Source organism: Prionailurus bengalensis, chromosome D3, assembly GCF_016509475.1.
Source record: "Prionailurus bengalensis isolate Pbe53 chromosome D3, Fcat_Pben_1.1_paternal_pri, whole genome shotgun sequence".
NCBI classification, from domain to species: Eukaryota; Metazoa; Chordata; class Mammalia; order Carnivora; family Felidae; genus Prionailurus; species Prionailurus bengalensis.
The window spans coordinates 55,273,481-55,297,827 of NC_057356.1; the positions used below are offsets into that span (position 1 = coordinate 55,273,481).

Consider the following 24,347-nt stretch of genomic DNA (forward strand, 5'->3'; position numbering starts at 1 on the left):
GTATCAGACAAAACAGACTTTAAAACAAAGACTGTAACAAAAGACAAAGAAAGGCATTATATAATAAAGGAAATACGCAACAAGAAAATACTATTCAAACATAAAGAAAGTAATCAGTAGTAATACAATAATATTAGGGGACTTTAACACCCACTTACATTAATGAAACAGAAAATTAACAAGGAAACAGTGGCTTGGATTGACACATTGGACCAGATAGATCTGACAGATATATTAAAAACATTCCATCCTAAAACAGCAAACACAGAACATTCTCCAGAATAAATCATATGTTAGGACACAAAACAAGTCTCAATAAATTCAAAAAGATAAAACTCATTTCATGTTCTTTTCTAACCACAATGCTATGAAACTTGAAATAAACTACAAGAAAAAATCTGGAAAGAACACAAATATATGGAGGTTAAATAACATGCAACTGAACAATGAATGGGTCAACCAAGAAATCAAAGAAGAAATCCAAAAGTACATAAATAAAAATGAAAGTACAAGAGACCAAAATCGTTGAGATGCAGTAAAAGCCATTCTAAGAGGGAAGTTGATAGAAACACAAGCCTACTTCAAGAAGGAAGAAACATCTCAAACAACTTAACCTGACACCTAAAGGAGCTAGGAAAAGAACAACACCCACACCAGTAGAAGGAAGGAAATAATAAATTTTAGAATAGAAATAAATAGAAACTGAAAAAAAAACCAATAGAATGAATTAATGAAACCAGGAGCTAGGTTTTGAAAAGATCAACAAAGCTAACAAATTTTAGGACATTCATCAAAAGTAGAGGACTCAAACAAAGTCAGAAATGAAAGAGAAGAATTAACAATGGACACCACAGAAATACAAAGGATAATAAGAATATATCCTGAAAATTATATGCCAACAAATTTGACAACCTAGAAGAAATGGATAAATTTCTAAACTGAAATAGGAAGAAATAGCAATTTGAACACACCAATTACCAGCAATGAAATTGAATCAGCAATAAAAGAAAACTCCCAACAAACAAAAGTCCAGGACCAGACACAGGTGAATTCTGCCAAACGTTTAAAGAAGAGTTAACACTTATTCTTCTGAAACAACTCCAAAAAATAGAAGAGAAAGGAAACCTTCCAGACCAGCATTACCCTAATACCAAAACCAGATAAAGACACTGCAAAAAAAGAGACCCAGCGGCCAATATTTCTGGTGAACATAAAAATCCTCCACAAAATACTTGCAAACTAAAGCCAACAATACATTAAAAAAAACATTCACTACGATCAGGTAGGATTTACTCCATGGTTGTAAGGCTAGTTCAATATTCAAAATCAACAATGGGATACATCAACAAGATACATCAACAACAATGGGATACATCAACAAGACAGTATAAAAACCATATGATCATTTCAAATAGGTGCAGAAAAGCATTTGACAAAGTAAAACACCCATTTATGATAAAACCCTCAACCAAAATACATTTAGAGGGAACATACCTGAACATAATAAAGGCCATATATGAAAAACCCACAGCTAACATTGTACTCAATACTGAAAAACAGATGTTTTCCCCTAAGGTCAGTAACAAGAGAAGGATGTCTACTTTCACTACTTTTATTCAACACAGTAATCGATGTCCTAGCTGCAGAAATCAAACAAGGAAAATAAATAGAAAAACATCCAAATTTGTACGGAAGGAGTAAAACCGTCACTCTTTGCAGATGAGCTGATAATTGTATATAAAAAAAAAAACCCTAGAGACTCCACCAAAAAACTGCTAGATGTGACAAATGAATTCAGTAAGGTTGTAGGATACAAAATCAATATATGAAATCTGTTGCATTTCTAGATCCTAATAATGAAGTAGCAGAATAAAAAATTAAGAAAACAGTCCCATTTACAACTGCACCAAAAATAATGATATACTTAGGAATAAACTTAACTTGTATTCTGAAAACTTTAAAACATTGATAATAGAAACTGAAGATGACACAAATGGAAACATATTCCATGCTCATGATTTTGGAGAACAAATATTGTTCAACTGTCCAAACTACCCAAAACAAACTGCGGTTTTAATCCAATCCTTACCAAAATACGAACAGCATTTTTCACAGAACTAGAAAAAATACTCCTCAAATTTGTAGGGAATCAAAAAAGACCAGGAATAGTCAAAATTATCTTGAAAAAGAAGAATGAAAGTGGAGATATCACAGTACCAGGTATCAAGATATACTACAAAGCTATCGTAACCAAAGCTGTATGGTACTGGTACAAAAAAAAAAAAAAAAGACCCATAGATCAATGGGACAGAATAGAGAACCCAGACATAAACCCATGATTGTACGGTCAATTAATCTTCAACAAAGGAGGCAAAAATAGACAATGGGAAAAGGTCTCTTTAGCAAATGGTATTAGGGGGGACCTGGGTGGTTCAGTCAGTTAAGTGATCAACTCTTGGTTTTGGCTCAGGTCATGATCTCACTGTTTGGGAGATTGAGTACCATGTTGGGATCTGTGCTGTCTGTGTGAAGCTGAATATGGCATTGTTGACTCACTGTTTGGAATTCCTCCCCCCGCCAAAATAAATAAATAAATCTAAAAAAATAAAACAAAACAAAAAAACAACAACAAATGGTGTTGGGAAATCTGAGTCCCCAATGTGAGACCTGAAACCATAACAATCCTAGAAGAGAACATAGGCAGTAATTTCTCTGACATCAGTCATAGCGGTGTTTTTCTAGCTAGGTCTCCTGAGGCAAGGGAAACAAAAGCAAAAATAAACTATTAGGATGACATCAAAATAAAAAGTTTCTGTACACCAAAGGAAACAATCAAGAAAGCTAAAAGACAACCTACTGAATGGGAGAAGATATTTGCAAATGACATATCCAAAAAAGGGTTAGTATAAAAAATATAGAAGAACTTATACAACACCAAAAGGCAATCCAATTAAAAAATGGGCAGAAGGCATGAACAGACATTCCTCCAAAGAAGACATACAGATGGCCAAGATACACATGAAAAGATCCTCAACATCACTCATCATCTGGGTAATGTAAATCAAAAAGACAATGAGGCATTTTTTCCCACCTGTAAGAATGGCTAGACTCAGTAACACAAGAACCAACAAATGTTGGCAAGGATGTGGAAAAAAGGAACCCTCTTGCACTGTTGGTGGGAATGCAAACTGGTGCAGCCACTGTGGAAAACAGTAGGGAACTTCCTCAGAAAGTTAAAAATAGAATTACCCTATGATCCAGTAATCACTCTCCTTGGTATTTACAAAACAAATACAAAAATGCTAATTCAAAGGGATACGGGCACCTCTACATTTATTGCCACATAATTTGCAATAGTCAGACTATGTATGGAAGCAGCCCAGGTATCCACTGATATGTGTATGTGTGCGTATAATGGAATATTACTCAGTCATAAAAAAGAATGAAATCTTGCCATGCTATTTGCAATACATGGATGGAACTAAAGGATACAATGCTAAGTGAAATAAGTCAGTGTAATACAATACCATATGATTTCACTCATATGTGGATTTAAGCAACAAAAGAAACTAAGAATAAAAGAGACAAACCAAAAAAAAAAAAGTCTCTCAAATATAGAGAACAAACAGATGGTTCCCGAGGGGAGGTGGGTGGGGGGATGGGTTAAATAGGTGAAAGGGTTTAAAAGTACACTTATGGTGATGAGCATTGAATATAGAGCACTGACAACTCACTACATTGTACACCTGAAACTAATATAACACTATGTTATGTTATACCAGAATTAAAATAAAAAAATGTTTATTTTTACAATATATTCACTTATATTGCCAGAAATAGGAACCAGAAAAAAATTTCTAAATTTAAGTAGTGTAAAAATTACTTTTAGATACATTCAGAGTACAGCAGTTCTTCCTTATCCATGGTTTCCCTTTCTAGGGTTTCAGTTACCTGGAATCAGTTTCATCCAGAAAGAGATGATCCTCCTTTTGAGGTATAGTCTGAAGGTCAATAGTAACTTAATGCTAATGTCGTAATGCCAGTGTCATTCACCTCACTTCATCTCATCACATAGGCATTTTATCATCTCAAACCGTCACAAAAAGGGTAAGAGAGCAACCCCATTCATGTAACACTTATTACAGTATATTGTATAATTATTTTATTTCATTAGTTATTGTTTACTTACTATGCCTAATTTATAAATTACTAAATTTATAAATACATACACTTAAAAACATAATTTATAAATTAAATTTTATCATAGGTATGTAATAGAGGAAAATACATAGTACATCTAGGGTTTAGAACTATTCATAATTTCAGGCATCTCTTAGGGGTCTTGGAAATATCCCCTATGGATAAGGAGGGACTACTGTACTCAAGAGGATCATTCCCTAATGAGTTTAAATCACCAGATATAATTTGTTTTCCCCCGAGGCCACTGAGATATTGGCCAGAATGTTAGTCACCACGCATTAATCATTTGTTAATTCTGAACTTGAGTGAGTGGACCAAACAATGACACAAGGCAGCTTTCACTCTGTGGACCCACATACTTCCACTAGTTCCAGAAACTAAATGTGGATGGAAGCAGGGCTCTCAGAAGAAGCATTTGTATGTTAGCCAAGAACCAAATGTCATTTAAAATGACTGTGTGCCTTGAAACCACAAAAGGAAAATATTAGCATTGTAATTGTAATCATATTTGGCATTTGAAATTTGTTAACATGAAAGAGAAAAAAATAAGGCAACTCTGGCCTTCCTACCCTCTTGGAGTGATTCAGGCAGACAGACTCAAGATCTCTACTGAGGCAGGGGAGCAGCCTGGTGCCTATTTCAGGAAGGTGCATCAGTACCTGAACCCAGGAAAGAGGAATGTAGAAAATGGCTAATTCAATTTTCATACAGAGAGTGATATTTCTGACTTCCTAGAAAAGTAGAACATTCTGAACTCCCCAAAGAGCTCCTTCCTGAGTAGCAGCGGGCTGGTGAAGCCAGTAAAATTTAACCGGTTTGTGTAGACAGATTCCCAGAGGACATGACAAAGTTCAGAGGAGGTTGTAGAAGGAAAACAAGCCAAACCAACCATTATGCACTCATAACACCTGGATAGCCCTGAACTGTATCCTAGAGAAAGGTCCCAGAATTCTAATGAGTCGCCTTTTCATTCCTTCCCTTCGGTGAGGAGGCACAAACACAAAAACACAAAACAAAAAGAGGATCTTAAGAGTAAATAAAGACCCATTTTACTGGGCTTTTAAGAACCTGCTGCCAGAAAGCCTGATCAATATTGACCTGTAAAACCAGTTACATATGCTTGGTAGTCCAGGGAAAGCACAGGCCCGCTCCTTTCTTTTAGAGCCCTTTCTCCGTGGCTCCCTGACCTCACAATAACCTGGTGGAAGATTTGAGGGCTCAGTCAGATAAACTGAAAGCTGCTTCCATTTATTTTGCAGACAATTCCTATAATTTCCCTTCCATTTTTTCCAACTGATTAACATAATTTCCAATCATTAAAGTTTACAGATAAGCATCGTCTCTCTGAAGCTCTATGTTATCTCAGTACATATGCGTGTAAATCTTCCATAGTTTCACCTGAGTTCTAGGTTATTATCATGGTCCATGTGGGAAAAGCTGGAAAAATAGAATGAACTCAGTGGCATTTCAAACATTTTCAGTTTGGTCTTGTTTTCTCTAGATGACACACACTTTGAAATTCTGTCACAATGAAATTCTTTTAAAATTGGTTTTGTTTCTAGTTTTAAAGCAATGCCAGCCTCTACCAAAGAAGTTTTCAACACCTATGGTACAACTTAGTAGCTCTTCTTGGAGCCCCTATATAGCTACAAAGTTAATTAAAGGCTGAGCAGTTTGAATGAAAAGCATTACTATTTAAGAAACACCATGTAAGTTTCCATAAAGCTATTCATTGACCTCACTCATTTTATTGAGAGAAAAACACATATATAATTAAATGCAAGGAGCTTAATGGAATAAATGTAGACAAAGTTCTTAAGTAATAAAACCATCTAAAGGTCAGTGTAATGGTGTAAGGTAAGAGTAGTGTCTGGAATCAGCACTATCCAACAGAACTTTTTTTTCTTCCAATAGAACTTTTTGTGGTGATGGAAAGGTTCAATTCAATATAGTACCCACCCACCTCTTTGGCAGCTGAGCACTTGAAATGTGTCCTGCTGTGACTGAGAAACTGAATTTTAAATTTTACTCAATTTTAATTAATTTCAGTTTCAATAGTCATATGTGGTTAATGGCTGCTGTATTGGATAGTGCAGAAGTGGAGAAACTTTTATTTATAAGAAAAGAAAAGTAATCAAAATAAGGACAGAAAAGAGTAGAATTTAAGAGAGGAAAATATACTAATCAAGACAGGTCATCAGAGGAATTCACATGGAAGAAATGGGCTAAGAATAGAGAGCCACAAGTTGGACACCCCAATGGCACAATCTCCAGATACAAACGAAGTCTCCACTATGGGCCATAGAATGTGCATTGAAAACTAACTCAGGTTTATTGGAATCTACTGAGGTATAATAACTGCATAATCCCAATTATGTTGACTTTAATTAGATCACATCGTCATCTTTTTTCACATATGTTATCATCATGTAGATCTTTCCATTGTGTAAATGGCATACAAATTAACCATAGGGGATGGCTTAACCTCTGTGAGTCCCTTTTAGGCTCTACTTTGTAAAATCATTATCTACACAATTTTACATAATAGATCTTATGTATTTTTCACACAACAGAAACACCCAGCTGATCTTCTGGAGCAGAATGATGAGGGATCCCTCCCCATGCCTCCACACTACTTTGCATATGGCTAGTGAACCAGAAGAGGTTATAAAGAGGATAAGGTAAAGGTAAAAATGGTTCCCCAGGTAACTATGTAAATATTTCTCTCTTGAGTCAGAGGACTTAAAGCTGAATACAGTTTAAAACAGAATTTATGTATTTCAAAACATTTGTCTTAAATGTTTGATACGAAACACTTCTTCCATTATTGTGCTTTTCAAGGTATTAAGAGAAAAAGAGAACTGTAAGAAGACATCCTCAACTGATTATTACTGTGCTCAGTTAGATTTAATTAAGTTCTCAAAAGTGGTATTTTATTGGAACAATTCCTTTATGAATCATTCATTTATCCATCTAGTATTCATTGAACATGAATATAAGCCAGTTATCTATCAACACTGGTGATATGAGAGTCAAAAAAAGTCACCTTTCCTGCCCTCAAACTGTGCACAATCCAGTATAGAGAAAAGCAGGTAACTGGTTAAATAAGAGGCATGCCCAGGGTATCATGGGAACATACAGGAAGAAAACTTAATGGAGGAGGCAACTAGAAAATTATCATAGAGAACATAATAACTGATATGAGTCAGGTGAAGAGGAAGACATTCCTGCATGAGATAACCCCATAAGACAGGCAACAGTAGGTGTTGATATAAAGAATTTATTTTAAAGTAATTGAATATGAGTTTTCTTGGGATATCTACATCAAGATACCTGGTAGATAACCAGATATAAAATCTGAAGATCAGGGCAAAACATGGGTGAGATATGCCACTCTTAGCATATTCTAAAACCCTAAGAGCTAGTCGGCTTTCTTTTGAGCAGTGTGCAGAATAAGAGGATTAAAGGGACAAGAGCAGGAGGCTAGGAGAATCCCAGTGTGGAGGGGATGAGGAGAGAGAGAGAAAGCCCAGGAATGTGGCAGGAGAAGAATTATCTGAAGAGCAAAGTGAAATGAGAGTGTATTATCAGAGAAGCCAAGAGAGTGGATGTTTCAAAGCTCTAACATCAACACATTTAAATATAGCCAGGAAATCCAGTAAAACAAAAATCACCTATAGTTTGACAATAAGTGGAATCATTGACAAATTTTCCCTGACCAGTTTCAACAAAATGGTGGGGAGGAGCCAGCTACAGTGGATTGAAGAGTGAATGACAGATGAGAAGTCAAGACTCTACATAAATAGAAGTATTCCTCTGAAAATTTCAGATGAAGAGTGATGTTCAGAATGTTGATGCCTAGGGACATCACTATCCATACACAAAGTCAGTCACATCACTATCAATGAGCTCTAGAATGTGGTGAATCTTATGGCCGAGCTTCCTTAGACTCATAATTATAGGTTCTGATCCAAAGCATCTTTATGGCCAACAACCCTGAATATTAGTGAGGAGCAAAGAAGATAATGGATGTAAAGATTCGGGCAAACCAGAAATTACGACACAAATGTTAGTTATTATGGCCATTATTACTACAATTTGGTCTTGTTAAATTTCGGTCTGTATATCAGCCCAGTTTATATCAGAGTTGAAAAACAAATTGAAAAGTCTGCCTGATGGAGTTTGTGGAGAGGAAACATCAGTAGTTAACTTATGCATTATGCATATAATTTAGACTCAAGAGATCCAATGGATAACTGCAGCAAACTACAATTGCCCTCTTTAGACAGCTCAATGTGAACTTCCGGATAGAAAGAAAGCATTCCAAAGTCCTATGTAATTGGATTTGATAATAACGGGAGGATTGGCTGCTTGCTTGCTTCTCATTTCAGTTTGATAATTTGAATAAATTCTTTACACAAATTGTAACTGCTGTCATTTGGATAACACTCCAACTTGAAAATTTGGATCACTGGGTGCAGACCCTTGCCAGCTCTAAACAAATGGAGGTTGGCTAACAAAGGATTTGAAGGGCATCCTTTCCTTGCAATGGAAGTCTCCAACAGGGGCCAGCTTTTCCTGTTGCTACTGTATTCAAAATAAAGCAGAAGTTTATAAAACTTCTTGGAGGCTTCCTCCTTTACCCATAGAATCTTCAAATTCAGTATAGTCTTTCTTTTTGCCTCAGATTCCTTTGCTTTATCTAAAATAAACCTTTCACCCCTGCCATCCAATAAATAATTCTCTTTATACCTTTCTCACTTTTGGCACTACGTGTTCTATTTTTAAAAATCTATTATTCATTAAGCCAAAATGGTTGAGCACTTATTATATTTATTCAGGGGATGTAATCGTGAGCAAGACAGAATTTCTGCTTTCAAGTACAGTGCTGGGGGCACCTGGGTGGCTCAGTCGGTTAAGTGTCTGACTCTTGATTTCGGCTCAGGTCATGATCTCCCAGGTTTGGGAAATCGAGCCCTGTCTCAGGCTCTGCACTGCCAAGCACTGAGCCTGCTTGGGATTCGCTATCTCACCTTTCTCTCTGCCCCCTCCCATGTTTGAGCTCTCTCTCTCAAAATAAACTTAAAAAAAAAAAAGTACAGTGCTAGAATAGAGACATATCCAGGAGAATAATTTACTCTCCCAAAGGGCCACAAGGTGGCAAGGTACAGTCAAGTTTCCCAGAGGAAGTACTATTCAATCAGAATCTTAAAGGATTCTGATGTTTAGATGGGAAAAGAAAAAAATATTTTATCTCATTTTGATCTGTAAGTTCCCTGAGATCAGTGATTCTTATTTAACTTTGTTTCTCTTAAAGTGCCTGCCGTGGACTGAATGTTTGCCATCCTCTCAAAATTCATATATTGAAATCTAATCCCCAGTGTGACGGTATTTGGAGGTAGGACCTTTGTGAGGGTGCAGCCCTCATGAGTGGGAGTAGTGCCCTTATAAGGGAGACACCAGAGACCTCTCTCACTCCTTCTACCATGGGGGGACACAGTGAAAAGATGGCCAGCTATGAACCAGGAAGTAGGTTTTCACCAGATAACAAATCTGCCAGCACTGTGGTCTTGGACTTCATAGCATCCAGAACTCCGGGAAATAAATGTTTTTTGTTTGAGTTGCCCGGTTTATGGTATTTTTGTTATAGCAGCTTGAATAGATTAAGAAAGTACCTATTTACAGTGACTTGAAAATAAGGACCCAAAACTACTATTAAATTAAGTCCAAATGCCGTGAGGGTATCCTTTCTCATCTTTCTGCCCTCCCGGTCTTCTTGAACACGGTACAATGTATAGGGTTTGTGTTCTTATTGTATTAGTTTAAAAGGTTTCACAAACATCTGTCTCCTTCAATCTTCACCTTCCTATTTAGGGTGCCTGTGCACATCAAGCTTCCCAGTTAATGGTTTAAATTCTTATTGTCTTCATCTGCCTTAGAAATTCAGAGGTACAGTGGGTTGCCTGGGTGGCTTAGTAGGTTAAGCGTCCAACTTCGGCTCAGGTCATGATCTCACAGTTTGTGGGTTCAAGCCCCGTGTCGTGTTGCTGTGCTGACAGTGCGGAGCCTAGAGCCTGCTTCAGATTCGGTGTCTCCCTCTCTGCCCCTCTGCTGGTACACTCACTCTTTCTCTCTCTCTCAAAAATAAATAAACATTACAAAAAAGAAACTCAGATGTGTAGCTAATTCACTTAGGTCTCTTGAAAGTAGCTGCTCCATTCTACACTTTTCAGAAGATCTCTACAAATCCCCATATCAAGAATTCTCAAACTTAGATTAACTGGAGTTCTCAGCCATCAGATGTGATGCTGCATCTCATACAATGCTAATCTTCTGCTATGTCCTTTTTAGCTCTCAAGATTTATGTATATGTATATAGATCCTTTCTCCATTGCTCCAAATCTGTTACAGGGAATGACTATTCTGACGTCTTAAAAATGAAGCAAGAAGCTAAAGATAATACCGTGTTTAGAAGACAGAACGTTTGGGGTTTCCAGAATTTATGGAGAAAGTTCCCAAATAAAGGAAATTGTGGGCCTGACCAATCAGGATGCCTTTCTGTGATAAAAATAAGCAAAAGCCAAGCACTATCAAAATAGCAGTAGCCACTGCCAGTGTTACAGGTAGTATGGACTTTTGAAAACCAGTAATGAGAGCTCCTTCACAACTGTAATTAGCCATTTGTGGTGCTACCGTTACTATAGCTAGAGTTATTTTTCAAATGTGAGGTAGAGCAATTCTCTTTGGCTGGAGCCTGAAGCTGTTATTTATCAAGACTAGTCTTTTGCCTCTTTTCTTGCTTTCTTTCTTTCTTTATTAAACTCCCCTACACTCATCCCAAAGCCAATGTTCAAAGAAAGCCACCCATTTGAACGTTGGCATGTTGCACGCCACACTGGTTATTCTGTTAGTCCTGTTTCTTTGCTGCAGTACACAGTCTGGATTGTTCAGCATTGTCCTTTGCTGTGTCCTCAGGAGATGGTTATATTGATACATAAAAACCAAAAGACATATGAACTGAATAACCAAAAAGTCAGCTTGTGTCACTTTGAGCAAGGCACCTAACTTTCCTGGCCTGTTTCTTTCTCTATAGCCTTTAAAAAATAGAGGTTGCTACCAAATTATTTCTCAGGTCCCTTTAGACCTTTCACGCTATGATAGGTTTTGGGGGGTAACTTACATACAAGGCAAACCTCACCACAGTATTACAATACCTACATTTAAACTGCTAATTTATCAAACCTGCTTTCTAACCACTTACATGGTGGCATATGGAGGACCTATACCAGATTCCCTATGTGGCTTTTAAGTAGCACTGAGCAATAAAACTGAGGAATGGATACCAACGTAGTATGATAACATATGTGTGTGAATGTGTGTAGGGGCATGTAGTGTGTATATGTGGCCATACGCTGTGGTACATCCTTCAAAGGACAAACTCAGGATGCTAGGAAAATTATGACCACATTTTATCCAGGCTTTGAGTTCAGGATTTAAAAGATGACTAGTATCAGTTCTAGCAGACTTTTGGTGGAGTCTATCGGATTTTCCATGTATAATATCATGTCATCTGCAAAAAGCGAAAGCTTGACTTCATCTTTGCCAATTTTGATGCCTTTGATTTCCTTTTGTTGTCTGATTGCTGATGCTAGAACTTCCAGCACTATGTTAAACAGCAGCGGTGAGAGTGGGCATCCTTGTGGTGTTCCTGATCTCAGGGAAAAAGCTTTCAGTTTTTCCCCGTTGAGGATGATGTTAGCTGTGGGCTTTTCATAAATGGCTTTTATGATCTTTAAGTATGTTCCTTCTATCCCGACTTTCTCAAGGGTTTTTATTAAGAAAGGGTGCTGGATTTTGTCGAAGGCCTTTTCTGCATCGATTGACAGGATCATATGGTTCTTCTCTCTTTTTTTGTTAATGTGATGTATCACGTTGATTGATTGCGAATGTTGAACCAGCCCTGCATCCCAGGAATGAATCCCACTTGATCATGGTGAATAATTCTTTTTATATGCCGTTGAATTCGATTTGCTAGTATCTTATTGAGAATTTTTGCATCCATATTCATCAGGGATATTGGCCTGTAGTTCTCTTTTTTTACTGGGTCTCTGTCTGGTTTAGGAATCAAAGTAATACTGGCTTCATAGAATGAGTCTGGAAGTTTTCCTTCCCTTTCTATTTCTTGGAATAGCTTGAGAAGGATAGGTATTATCTCTGCTTTAAACGTCTGGTAGAACTCCCCTGGGAAGCCATCTGGTCCTGGACTCTTATTTGTTGGGAGATTTTTGATAACCGATTCAATTTCTTCGCTGGTTATGGGTCTGTTCAAGCTTTCTATTTCCTCCTGATTGAGTTTTGGAAGAGTGTGGGTGTTCAGGAATTTGTCCATTTCTTCCAGGTTGTCCAATTTGTTGGCATATAATTTTTCATAGTATTCCCTGATAATTGTTTGTATCTCTGAGGGATTGGTTGTAATAATTCCATTTTCATTCATGATTTTATCTATTTGGGTCATCTCCCTTTTCTTTTTGAGAAGCCTGGCTAGAGGTTTGTCAATTTTGTTTATTTTTTCAAAAAACCAACTCTTGGTTTCGTTGATCTGCTCTACAGTTTTTTTAGATTCTATATTGTTTATTTCTGCTCTGATCTTTATTATTTCTCTTCTTCTGCTGGGCTTAGGCTGCCTTTGCTGTTCTGCTTCTAGTTCCTTTAGGTGTGCTGTTAGATTTTGTATTTGGGATTTTTCTTGTTTCTTGAGATAGGCCTGGATTGCAATGTATTTTCCTCTCAGGACTGCCTTTGCTGCGTCCCAAAGCGTTTGGATTGTTGTATTTTCATTTTCGTTTGTTTCCATATATTTTTTAATTTCTTCTCTAATTGCCTGGTTGACCCACTCATTCGTTAGTAGGGTGTTCTTTAACCTCCATGCTTTTGGAGGTTTTCCAGACTTTTTTCTGTCGTTGATTTCAAGCTTCATAGCAAGGTTGCAGGATACAAAATCAATGTACAGAAATCAGTTGCATTCTTATACACTAACAATGAAGCAACAGAAAGACAAATACAGAAACTGATCCCATTCACAATTGCACCAAGAAGCATAAAATACCTAGGAATAAATCTAACCAAAGATGTAAAGGATCTGTATGCTGAAAACTATAGAAAGCTTATGAAGGAAATTGAAGAAGATTTAAAGAAATGGAAAGACATTCCCTGCTCATGGATTGGAAAAATAAATATTGTCAAAATGTCAATACTACCCAAAGCTATCTACACATTCAATGCAATCCCAATCAAAATTGCACCAGCATTCTTCTCGAAACTAGAACAAGCAATCCTAAAATTCATATGGAACCACAAAAGGCCCCGAATAGCCAAAGGAATTTTGAAGAAGAAGACCAAAGCAGGAGGCATCACAATCCCAGACTTTAGCCTCTACTACAAAGCTGTCATCATCAAGACAGCATGGTATTGGCACCAAAACAGACACATAGACCAATGGAATAGAATAGAAACCCCAGAACTAGACCCACAAACGTATGGCCAACTCATCTTTGACAAAGCAGGAAAGAACATCCAATGGAAAAAAGACAGCCTCTTTAACAAATGGTGCTGGGAGAACTGGAGAGCAACATGCAGAAGGTTGAAACTAGACCACTTTCTCACACCATTCACAAAAATAAACTCAAAATGGATAAAGGACCTCAATGTGAGACAGGAAACCATCAAAACCTTAGAGGAGAAAGCAGGCAAAGACCTCTCTGACCTCAGCCGTAGCAATCTCTTACTCGACACATCCCCAAAGGCAAGGGAATTAAAAGCAAAAGTGAATTACTGGGACCTTATGAAGATAAAAAGCTTCTGCACAGCAAAGGAAACAACCAACAAAACTAAAAGGCAACCAACGGAATGGGAAAAGATATTCGCAAATGACATATCGGACAAAGGGCTAGTATCCAAAATCTATAAAGAGCTCACCAAACTCCACACCCAAAAAACAAATAACCCAGTGAATAAATGGGCAGAAAACATGAATAGACACTTCTCTAAAGAAGACATCCGGATGGCCAACAGGCACATGAAAAGATGTTCAGCGTCGCTCCTTATCAGGAAATACAAATCAAAACCACACTCAGGTATCACCTCACGCCAGTCAGAGTGGCCAAAATGAACAAATCAGGAGACTATAGATGCTGGAGAGGATGTGGAGAAACGGGAACCCTCTTGCACTGTTGGTGGGAATGCAAATTGGTGCAGCCGCTCTGGAAAGCAGTGTGGAGGTTCCTCAGAAAATTAAAAATAGACCTACCCTATGACCCAGCAATAGCACTGCTAGGAATTTATCCAAGGGATACAGGAGCACTGATGCATAGGGCCACTTGTACCCCAATGTTCATAGCAGCACTCTCAACAATAGCCAAATTATGGAAAGAGCCTAAATGTCCATCAATTGATGAATGGATAAAGAAATTGTGGTTTATATACACAATGGAATATTACGTGGCAATGAGAAAAAATGAAATATGGCCTTTTGTAGCAACGTGGATGGAACTGGAGAGTGTGATGCTAAGTGAAATAAGCCATACAGAGAAAGACAGATACCATATGGTTTCACTCTTATGTGGATCCTGAGAAACTTAACAGGAACCCATGGGGGAGGGGAAGGAAAAAAAAAAAAGAGGTTAGAATGGGAGAGAGCCAAAGCACAAGAGACTGTTAAAAACTGAGAACAAACTGAGGGTTGATGGGGGGTGGGAGGGAGGAGAGGGTGGGTGATGGGTATTGAGGAGGGCACCTTTTGGGATGAGCACTGGGTGTTGTATGGAAACCAATTTGTCAATAAATTTCAGAAAAAAAAATAAAAAAAAATAAAAGATGACTAGTAAATGAGGGACACAGGGGTGAAAAGGGCAGGTCAAAGAAAAATTCAGGTGGGTGAACCTTGAGGCGTAAAAGAGCTAGATAACATCATTTTCCTAAAAAGAAAGAGAGCCATAGAGCCAAGAAGAAGCAAAATTTTTTCTTTTTGGATCATTGCTCATTAATAATTCATAGCATTTTTTTTCCTTTAAAGTCCTTTTCAGTATTTATTCACGATTGGCAGTTGCCCGTTTTCTCCTCTCCTCAAAAAACTCAAAATATCCTCACTTGTATCTTTAATCTTTTCCATCTTTGCATATATTATCTTTCTTCCCGCCAGTAACTATCTGCCATGTTTATGAAAACACAGTGTTCATCCAATTTGCTAAATAAATCAAAGGAACAAAGTGGGGCATGTATGTGTTTCACAACATCCCGTGCTCAGAAGAGTCCCATGTGGGGTGCCTGGGTGGCTCAGTCAGTTAAGCATCTCACTCTTGATTTCGGCTCAGGTCATGATCTCAGAGTTGTGAGATCAAGCCCCACATCAGGCTCCATGCTAAGTGTGGAGCCCACTTAAGATTCTCTTTCTCCTTCTCTCACTTCCCCTCTTCCATGTGCACATGCAGGCTTTCTCTCTCTCTCTCAAAAAGAAAACAGAGCAAAACAAACAATGAAAACACACACACACACACACACACACACACATACACACACACAAAATAACAAAAAAACTAACCATGCTTTGTCTAATGCTCTGTTATTACCATCTTGATATTAATTTTTAAATAAGAGGCTCCACATTTTCATTTGGCATTGGGTTTCCAAAATTACATAGCCATTTAGGAAGCAAAGGTAAATTATTTTGGTTGTATTTGAGTAGAGGTAATAAGCAATATTCAATTTGTCCTGCATTCTTTTATATGTCACTTCCATGTCCAAAATTTTGCCCACTTCTCTTCATTTTCAGTACTACCACTACCTATAATCCAAGTTACCATTGCCTTTTTCTGGGGTTACAAAAATAACTAATATTAGGCAACACAGATATAAGAAGTTGCTAGAGGGGCGCCTGGGTGGCTCAGTTGGTTAAGCATCCAACTTTTGATTTCGGCTCAGGTCAGGTTGGTGAGATTGAGCCCTGAGTCAGGCTCTGTGCTGACAGCATGGGGCCTGTGTGAGATTCTCTCTCTCTCTCTGCCCCTCTGCTGCTCATGCATGGGTGTACTCTCTCTCAAAAATAAACATTAAAAAATTTACTAGAGATAAAGAGGGATATTTTATAATGATAAGAGAGTCAATTCATTAATAATATATAACAAAAACAATATATATATATATATATATATATATATATACACATATAAATACACACACGCACACACATACACAATGACAGAGTCCCAAAATAAATGAAAGGCTGTTAGAAATGAAGGTAAACAATTCAATAATAATAGTGGGAGATTTCAATAACCTTTCAATAATGGATATTATAACTAGGCAGATGATCAACAAGAATATAGAAAACTTGAACAACACTATAAACCAACTAGATATAATATACATTTACAAAGACCCCACCACAGATGGGGTGCTAAATATTCTGTGTTTAGCAGAATACACATCATTCTTAGGTAAACATGGAACATTCTTTAGGACAGATCACAATGTGAGTCATAAAACAAACTTTTAACTTGAGGATTGAAATCTATAAAGTATGCTTTCCAGTCACAATGGAATAAAAGTAGAAATCATTAAGAAAAATTGGGAAATTTATAAATATATGGTGATTAAAGAAAATATTCCTAAATAACCAGTGGGACAAAGAAGAAATGAAAAAATAAATTAGAAAACATTTTAAGGTAAATGAAGACAAAAACACAATATGGCTATATATAAAGAAGAAAAAAATAAATGTCTTAACTTTTCTGCTGAAGACACTGGAAATTAAGCACAAACTACACTTAATGTAAGCAAAATGAAAGAAATAATAAGTATGGGAGTAAAAAATCAATGAAATAGAGAATAGAAAAAAATACAGAAAATAAATAAAGCCAAAAGCTGTTCTTTGAAAAGATGAAGAAAACGGACATGACTTTAGCTAGAGTGACCAGGAAGAAAGGTGAGAACACTCAAGTAACCAGAATCAGAAATTAGAGAGGGAACACCACTACTGACCTTATGAAAACAAAAAGGTTTACAAAGGAATCCTATGAATAATTGTGTCAATAAATTAGATAATTCAGTTGAAATGGACAAATTTCTGGAAATACACAAACTACCTGACTCAAGAAGAAAGAGACAATATAAGTGAACCTATAATAAGAGAGTTAGTGATTGAAAACCTCTCAGAAAAACCCAGGCACAGATATCATCACTACTCAACTCTACGAAACATTTAAATGATTAATACTACTACTTTACCCACTCTCCAAAAATAGAAAAGATATAGAATAATATTTTAAGGAAAGCATTCCATCTACAATAGCATCACAAAAGGAAACAGCAATCAAAGAAGTATAAAGCTTGTAGTGTAAGCATGACAAGACATAGTTAAGAAAAAATTTTAAAGACTGATAATAAATGAAAAGACATCTATCTCATTTTGAGTTATTTCCTCAAAATGTTAATCATAGCGTTGCCATACGAATAAACCAGGAATTCTTCTTGTAGGTATATACCCAAAAGAATCATAACATATATACACAAACTTGTACATAAATGTTTACAGCGTTATTCGTAGTAGCCCCAAAGTGAGAAAAATCCTAGTCCCCATGAGTTGATGAATGGCTAAACAGCATATGGCATGGCCACAGAATGGAACATTATTTGGCAATAAAAAAGAATGAAGTATTGATACATATTATAATGTAGATGGACCTTTAAACCATCATGCTAAATGAAAGATGTCTGACATAAAAGACCACATACTGTATGATCCATTCATTATATAAAATGTCCAGAATGGGAGTGTTTCTGGAGACAAGAAGTAGATTAGTTCATACCTAAGGATATCACATACTTTAGTACTTGCTTCCTTTGCACAGATTGTTAGCTCAGTGGTTTACAATGTGGCCTCTGATGTCAGAAAGCCTGTGCGCCGATCCTGGCTCCTCCCTTTATTAAGGAGAGACCTTGGGAAAATCACTTCATCTCTCTGAGCCTCACAAAATAGGTTTCAATCATGCTAGGAAAAAGGCAAGTGGTGTCTGGGCATTATTATTATTTTTTTAATTGGGGCAAGTTCAATTAAGTTTTCCACAAAATTGCAAAACATATCTTCAGAGGACTGTGTAAGGATTCAACGGAGATTACGCGGAAGCTCCAGAAGGACTTGCTAAGTGGTAGCTATTGTTATTAGTTGATACTAAATAATTTAATAAATGAATGATTTTTCAAGACTAAAAAATACGGTTTCTATCTCTAAAACCTATAGCCAATGCACTCCCCCCCCCAATTCTTTTGATAAGGTTTTGATAAGTCCTGAAATACCTATCAGGTCTTACTTCCCATGTCGAATATTTAAAAAGAATTGTCAGTTTCCAGCTTTGTAGGCTAAAAGGAATGCTCAGGTTTTGTTTGTTTTCCCCTTCTGGTATTAAACTTTCTCTTTCCTTCTGACTTGTGCACTAACTACAAACAAAACTTGAAAAAAGCTGATAAGGTGTCCTAGCTTTGGAAAAACGGAATATACATTTAAAACTTAGTTTCCTTCCCAAATGAGATGCTTTCTTTTTTTCTTTTCAACTTGGGGCACCCCTCTTTTGAGTTGAAAGTAACTGCTTCAGACGAAAGCTCAGTGATTCTGTCCTTAGAGCACCTTTAATTTTAAAGCAGACCAAAGAGCCCCAGCCTTCAAGGAAGAGTAATCCCTGAACACACTCAGAGCATATTTGCAGCATTATAAAAGTAAATGATTTTGAGTATATACTCCTTTGACATTAATAATGCAATTTGCTCCGAAATCTATTAAAAGCCCACAAGCCTAATTAAATATTAAAATTGAAATTGGTATTTCTTTCAGGCAATTTTCAGTGGAAGAAGAAATATGTTTTTTTAAAAAAAAATGCATTGAATACTCACTGATACTACCAATTCAAATACACGATAATGGGAGTTTTTCCTTAAACATATTGCTTTTACGTCTACATCTACTTTGCCCCTTGCTAAAAATCCCAACTTTCACAGACATCAAAATAATTACAACTTTGCTTTAAACCACAATACACAGACAACAGCCCAAAATAATATGATTACTGAAAATAGTTTAAGGTTTTATCGTAGGCTTGCATGCTGTGGAATCAAATTATGGTTTTTGAGATCACTTGGAAAATTTCCTCTGTGTGGGGGCTATGCCAACTGCTCGTGAACACAGATAAAGTTCATGTGCATCATTTTACTTTTGATATCAGGAATTTTTCAAGTCATTTTGCTTCACAATTATGTATTTAAACTGTTCAAAGTTAAATTTTTTAAAATAAAAATATAAAAACCAACTATGCTTTCAGAATTCTGCTTATATTCCTTTCTCCAAACTGTTCTCCCCCATTCCTGCCTCTATATACACTTTAAAAAAATTATATAAGTCCTTCCTTAATGAATATTAGAAAACTGTGGTACTTTTCACCACTTGGAGTATATATAGCTGCATATTACTCTCTTGTTTGGATGCACTCAAAATGAGTCAACGAGCCATCAATTGATAGACATTTTTATTGGTAATCCTTTTTTTCTTGCATTTATAAATAACACTACAATGAATACCCTTCCGCATATATCTTTTTGTATTTTTGCCCATATGTGTCTGAGATAAATTCCTAACAAGAGATTCCTAAAGAAATTGCTGGACTGAATGGTAAATGCATACTTAACTTTTCTAGATACTGCCAAATTCCACCCCAACTTTTTGCATTTTTACAAGCTGTGCATGAGAGTCCTCATTTCCCCCACAGCCTTGTCAAAGGAATATTGTATAAATATTTGGATTTTTGCTAATCTTCATTTCTCTTTATTAGAAGCGACCGGGGTTGAGTAATTTTACCCATATTTAAGGGACATTTGCATGGCTTTCTTTGGGAATTGTGAGTTTACTTTCTAGCCTTATGTTGTAATATATAATTTGGGGTATTTCTTTCTTTTTAGAATAACTTCATGTATTGGCTTATTAACCTTTTGTAGCTAACAATGTTACCAATTTATGATTTATTTTTACACATAAACACATAGTGTTTTTTTGTCATGCAAAAGTGTGTGTGTATGTGTGTGTGCATGCATGTGTGTAATGAAACTTATTTTTTCCCTGAATTTTAAGTATAGTGTAGGAAAGCACTTCCTACGACCCAGTAATAAGAAATTCACCCACGTATTTTATTCCTTTTATATTACATATTTGCAATTCATTTTGGTATATAAGCTCAAGAAATTCCTAACAATTTACGAAGAATGAGCTGGTATGAGCTGGCCCCAGTACACCATTCAGTGCTGGTGGGGCATGGATAGCCACTGGTCGTTTCTCTGTGTTGTTTCCACGTGTATGTTCTTAGGTTTACTGTGTGTGTTTTATCAAGTAAAGTTCCTGGTGCCTCATATTTTCCAAACCAAAAACCTCTTTGAACACTGAGAAAATGTGTCATTATTCTTTTTTTTTTAATTTTTTTTTAAGTTTGTTTATTTTTGGGACAGAGAGAGACAGAGCATGAACAGGGGAGGGGCAGAGAGAGAGGGAGACACAGGATCGGAAACAAGCTCCAGGCTCTGAGTCATCAGCCCAGAGCCTGACGTGGGGCTCGAACTCATGGACCGTGAGATCGTGACCTGGCTGAAGTCGGACGCTTAACCGACTGCGCCACCCAGGCGCCCCGAAATGTGTCATTATTCTTGATGAATAGTGCATTACAGCTTTGGGGGGAAGAATGTATAACTATTTGGTAAAAAAATTTTTTTGCTATTTCACTAGCTGAGATTTTTTTTTTTTTTTTTGAGTACAAAATACCAATTCTCCAGTTGCGTAACTGTGCTGCCACTTTCAGAAACAGCAACAGAATAGGGAGATATCCGGGTAGGGAGACAAATATTCTGTATTAAATGGTCTTGTTTTTAGCAGATTGGCACTGTTGCTTATCAAGGCATATTCATTTTCTTCTCTCAGATTTAGAGAATTTGCTATCCCCAAATGGACAGAAAAAGCACAATAAATAGTAAAGACTCACCACTACTGGAAGCATCATTCAGATTAAGCAGTCCCCCTCCTAGACCTCTGTAACTATGGTAACTGTAGGTCCCATTGCCGTTGATGTACAACACCTCCTGGGAGCCTGAAACAGCTGAGGTTGAGTAAGTGGCCTGGGCCGCCTCTGGTTTACACTGTTTGTCAGCTGGGGCAGATTCGTCCTGCAATGACAACAGCATTCCATTATTTGTCAAGTCACTGTACTATTTCGCCTTGACTACGACCATCTCGTTGTTATCTACAGGTCGGCACTGAATAAGAAAAAAATATACATATATGGTCAACATCAAGTTGGCACACACGCACGTTTTCAACAACTTGGCTTAAAGGAAGTAACGATGCGAGACAGATTGGAGGTGGAGCAAAATTTGCAAGCAATTTCCAACTGAATTTAAAATTACATGAAGAGAGTTGTTCACAATAGCCCAGAGGTGAAATCAACCTAAATGTATATTATTATCATATATGTAATAATATAATATTATATACACTATGTCATTATCCTACATATTACATATATATTCCTCCACAGTAGAACACAGACAGGTCTTATATATTCAGCTTAAGCTTATTAAATGAGTAAAGCTTATCAGAACATTGACAGGTGAATCCATGATGTTTACCCATGGATTTTTTTTTTATGCGTATGACTTCTCTTTTCTATAAAGAAATAGATTTTAACTACGCTCCATGGAACTGTAAGGCTTCTGGGGGGAGATGACTCAGAGTGTTCCAGAGATTGTGGGATGAGGGCACAAAGACGTGCCATTATGCCGTGTTTGATCTACATTCATAAAATCACTGCATCTACAGCATTATGAAAACCACCAGGCTGTGTGAAGTATTCTTTCTGTAAAGACATGTAGCCATTGAAACTCTGAAAGAAGGCAGAATATTCGATTCTTCAAAGCAATTCTGGGGCCCCTGGTAGGGGCTAGCCTCAAACAATTCCACTACTTGCATAACTTCCCAGTTTCCTGATTGAAAATTACTTGGGCAACATGACAAAATCTGAGTTCCCAGTTTGGCAAAATTGGTGGCCTTTCTGAACATCCCAGTCTATTTTTCTGTGTTTGAAAAATGACAATAAAATACACTTATAGGAGGAGTTTCTTCATGATGAGTAAAGAGAGAGAAGAGAGCAGGCATTGTCTCCACAATATTTGCTCACTGATTCTTTGTAGGATAGAATTAATTCGTATTATTAAACATGCTATTTTTAAAATTTGCCTAGTCTTTCATTATTAACTGTTATTCCAAACCACAGTAACTGCATAGAGCAGGCAGATAATTAATTCCATTAATAATCAAAACAGGCCTTGTAGGGAGTCATTTGTGTTCAAACACAGATTTGCATTATTAATGTTCTTGGCAGTCCACTATATGCTGAGAAATAAAACATATGAAAGCCTCAATAAAATCTGGTCTGCAGTATCTTTTGGGCAAAAGTTTAATATAAAGTTAATTCGTGTTTTTCTTATGAACGATTGCTGTTACTGGTTTCAAAGAAGCATAGATTTTAATGACATAAAAAAATAAATATCCCCTAGAGTCACATTTTACCTCTGTAAGCAACTTTTAATTATTAGTTCCCAAACTTCTCAAGGCTGACAGCTTGCCCCTGGGTTGCTATGAAGATTATTTTTAAAATGGGATAATATCAATATTTTATAAGACTGCATATTCAGGCATTGAAATAAATTTCATTCCTCAAAAATCAGACAAAATCCTATCCCGGCTTTTATGAGACGTATTTCAATTTTCTGTTAAAAATTCCATAAAAATAAGATAGTATCAGTGATTTAAGGACCACCAGCAGTGTACTAGATAATGCAGCGTTGCTTTGATTAAAAATATACAACAAATTAAAGAAATGCTTATAGTAACTTCTGTAACAAGGCTTTGGCCTTATCGATAAATATAGCCTTGATGTATTGAAGTATGCACATTTCACAAACTATAGGCTTGTTATAGGATGTGTGATTACTTATAGATGGAAGGCAAGATTGGGAATGATTTGACATTGTCACTGTCTTTGGGAAGACTGGTTTGTACTCTTTTGTACCTTATCCTCAGAAACTGGACAGAGACAACTAGACTTTGCAGAACCTGATTGGCACTTGGGCCATATAGATTGAATTCCTTAAGTGCAGATGGCTAAGGAATCCTTTACTCAAGTAATTTGGACAGATACTTAAAAAAAAAAAAGAAATTTGGTTCCACTCAAATTTTTGACAACAGATTCCAAAAAACTTTGCTTGGAAAATGTTACAATGTCTTTATTATGTCTCCCAAGAATTCTACGTTTTCTTAGACTGTATCTTCTACCGTCTATCATGTTTATTGTATGTTTTCATTAAGTCTTCTCTATCTATAGTTAGAAAATTCCAGTAAAGTGTACTGCTAGATTTAATAATTCAGATACCTTTCTTCTTTTTTGCCTTTTACCTTACATCGTTATGGCAATTAGAAGTTGTAAGGCAATGTTGCATCGATATTGAATTACATTTTTAGTTCATCATTGGGCAAGGAACTTGTGATCCACCTTTTTAAGGTGAAGAAGCTTGCACACACTTCAAAGAAGCTTATCACTGCAAAATAGTAAACATATGGATAATTCAGGCATCAATTTGCCTGAGCTTTCTGCAAGATTGTTATTGGATTTCTCCTATCTTTTCATGCTCTTTGTAGTCTACATGACAGAAGCATTTTTACTTAAGTTAAAGCTCTAAATTTATCCTTTGATTTATTAGCACTGATGGGGCAAGAAAGTACAATTTATTTCACATATAAACTACTAGAAAACATCTCCACTTTCTAAAATCTTCTCTTCTTCCATTTGATAGCAAGTGTTCCAGAACTAAGTACATTGCTAAGAGTTTATGGGGAAATTCATAAAAGATCTGAGAGAATCAAAGCTTCCATTAAAACTGCTTAGAAAAAAAAAGTCTGCACTTAAAGCAAATGTACTTATTATTTGAGATGATGAGAAGTGATTGACGATGCCAACGACACACACACACACACACACACACACACACACACACACACACATATATAT

General features: G+C 36.5%; 1 protein-coding gene across 5 annotated transcripts in view; it reads right to left on the reverse strand.

The window, feature by feature from the left end:
- NOL4 (nucleolar protein 4) overlaps window positions 1–24,347 on the reverse strand; it is a 431,144-nt gene that overhangs the window by 54,726 nt on the left and 352,071 nt on the right. For all 5 annotated transcript variants that reach the window (XM_043558563.1, XM_043558562.1, XM_043558566.1 and 2 more), the window contains one exon: window positions 21,267–21,447. In XM_043558563.1, coding sequence (XP_043414498.1) covers window positions 21,267–21,447 — 181 coding nt within the window. The remainder of the gene's footprint in view (window positions 1–21,266; window positions 21,448–24,347) is intronic.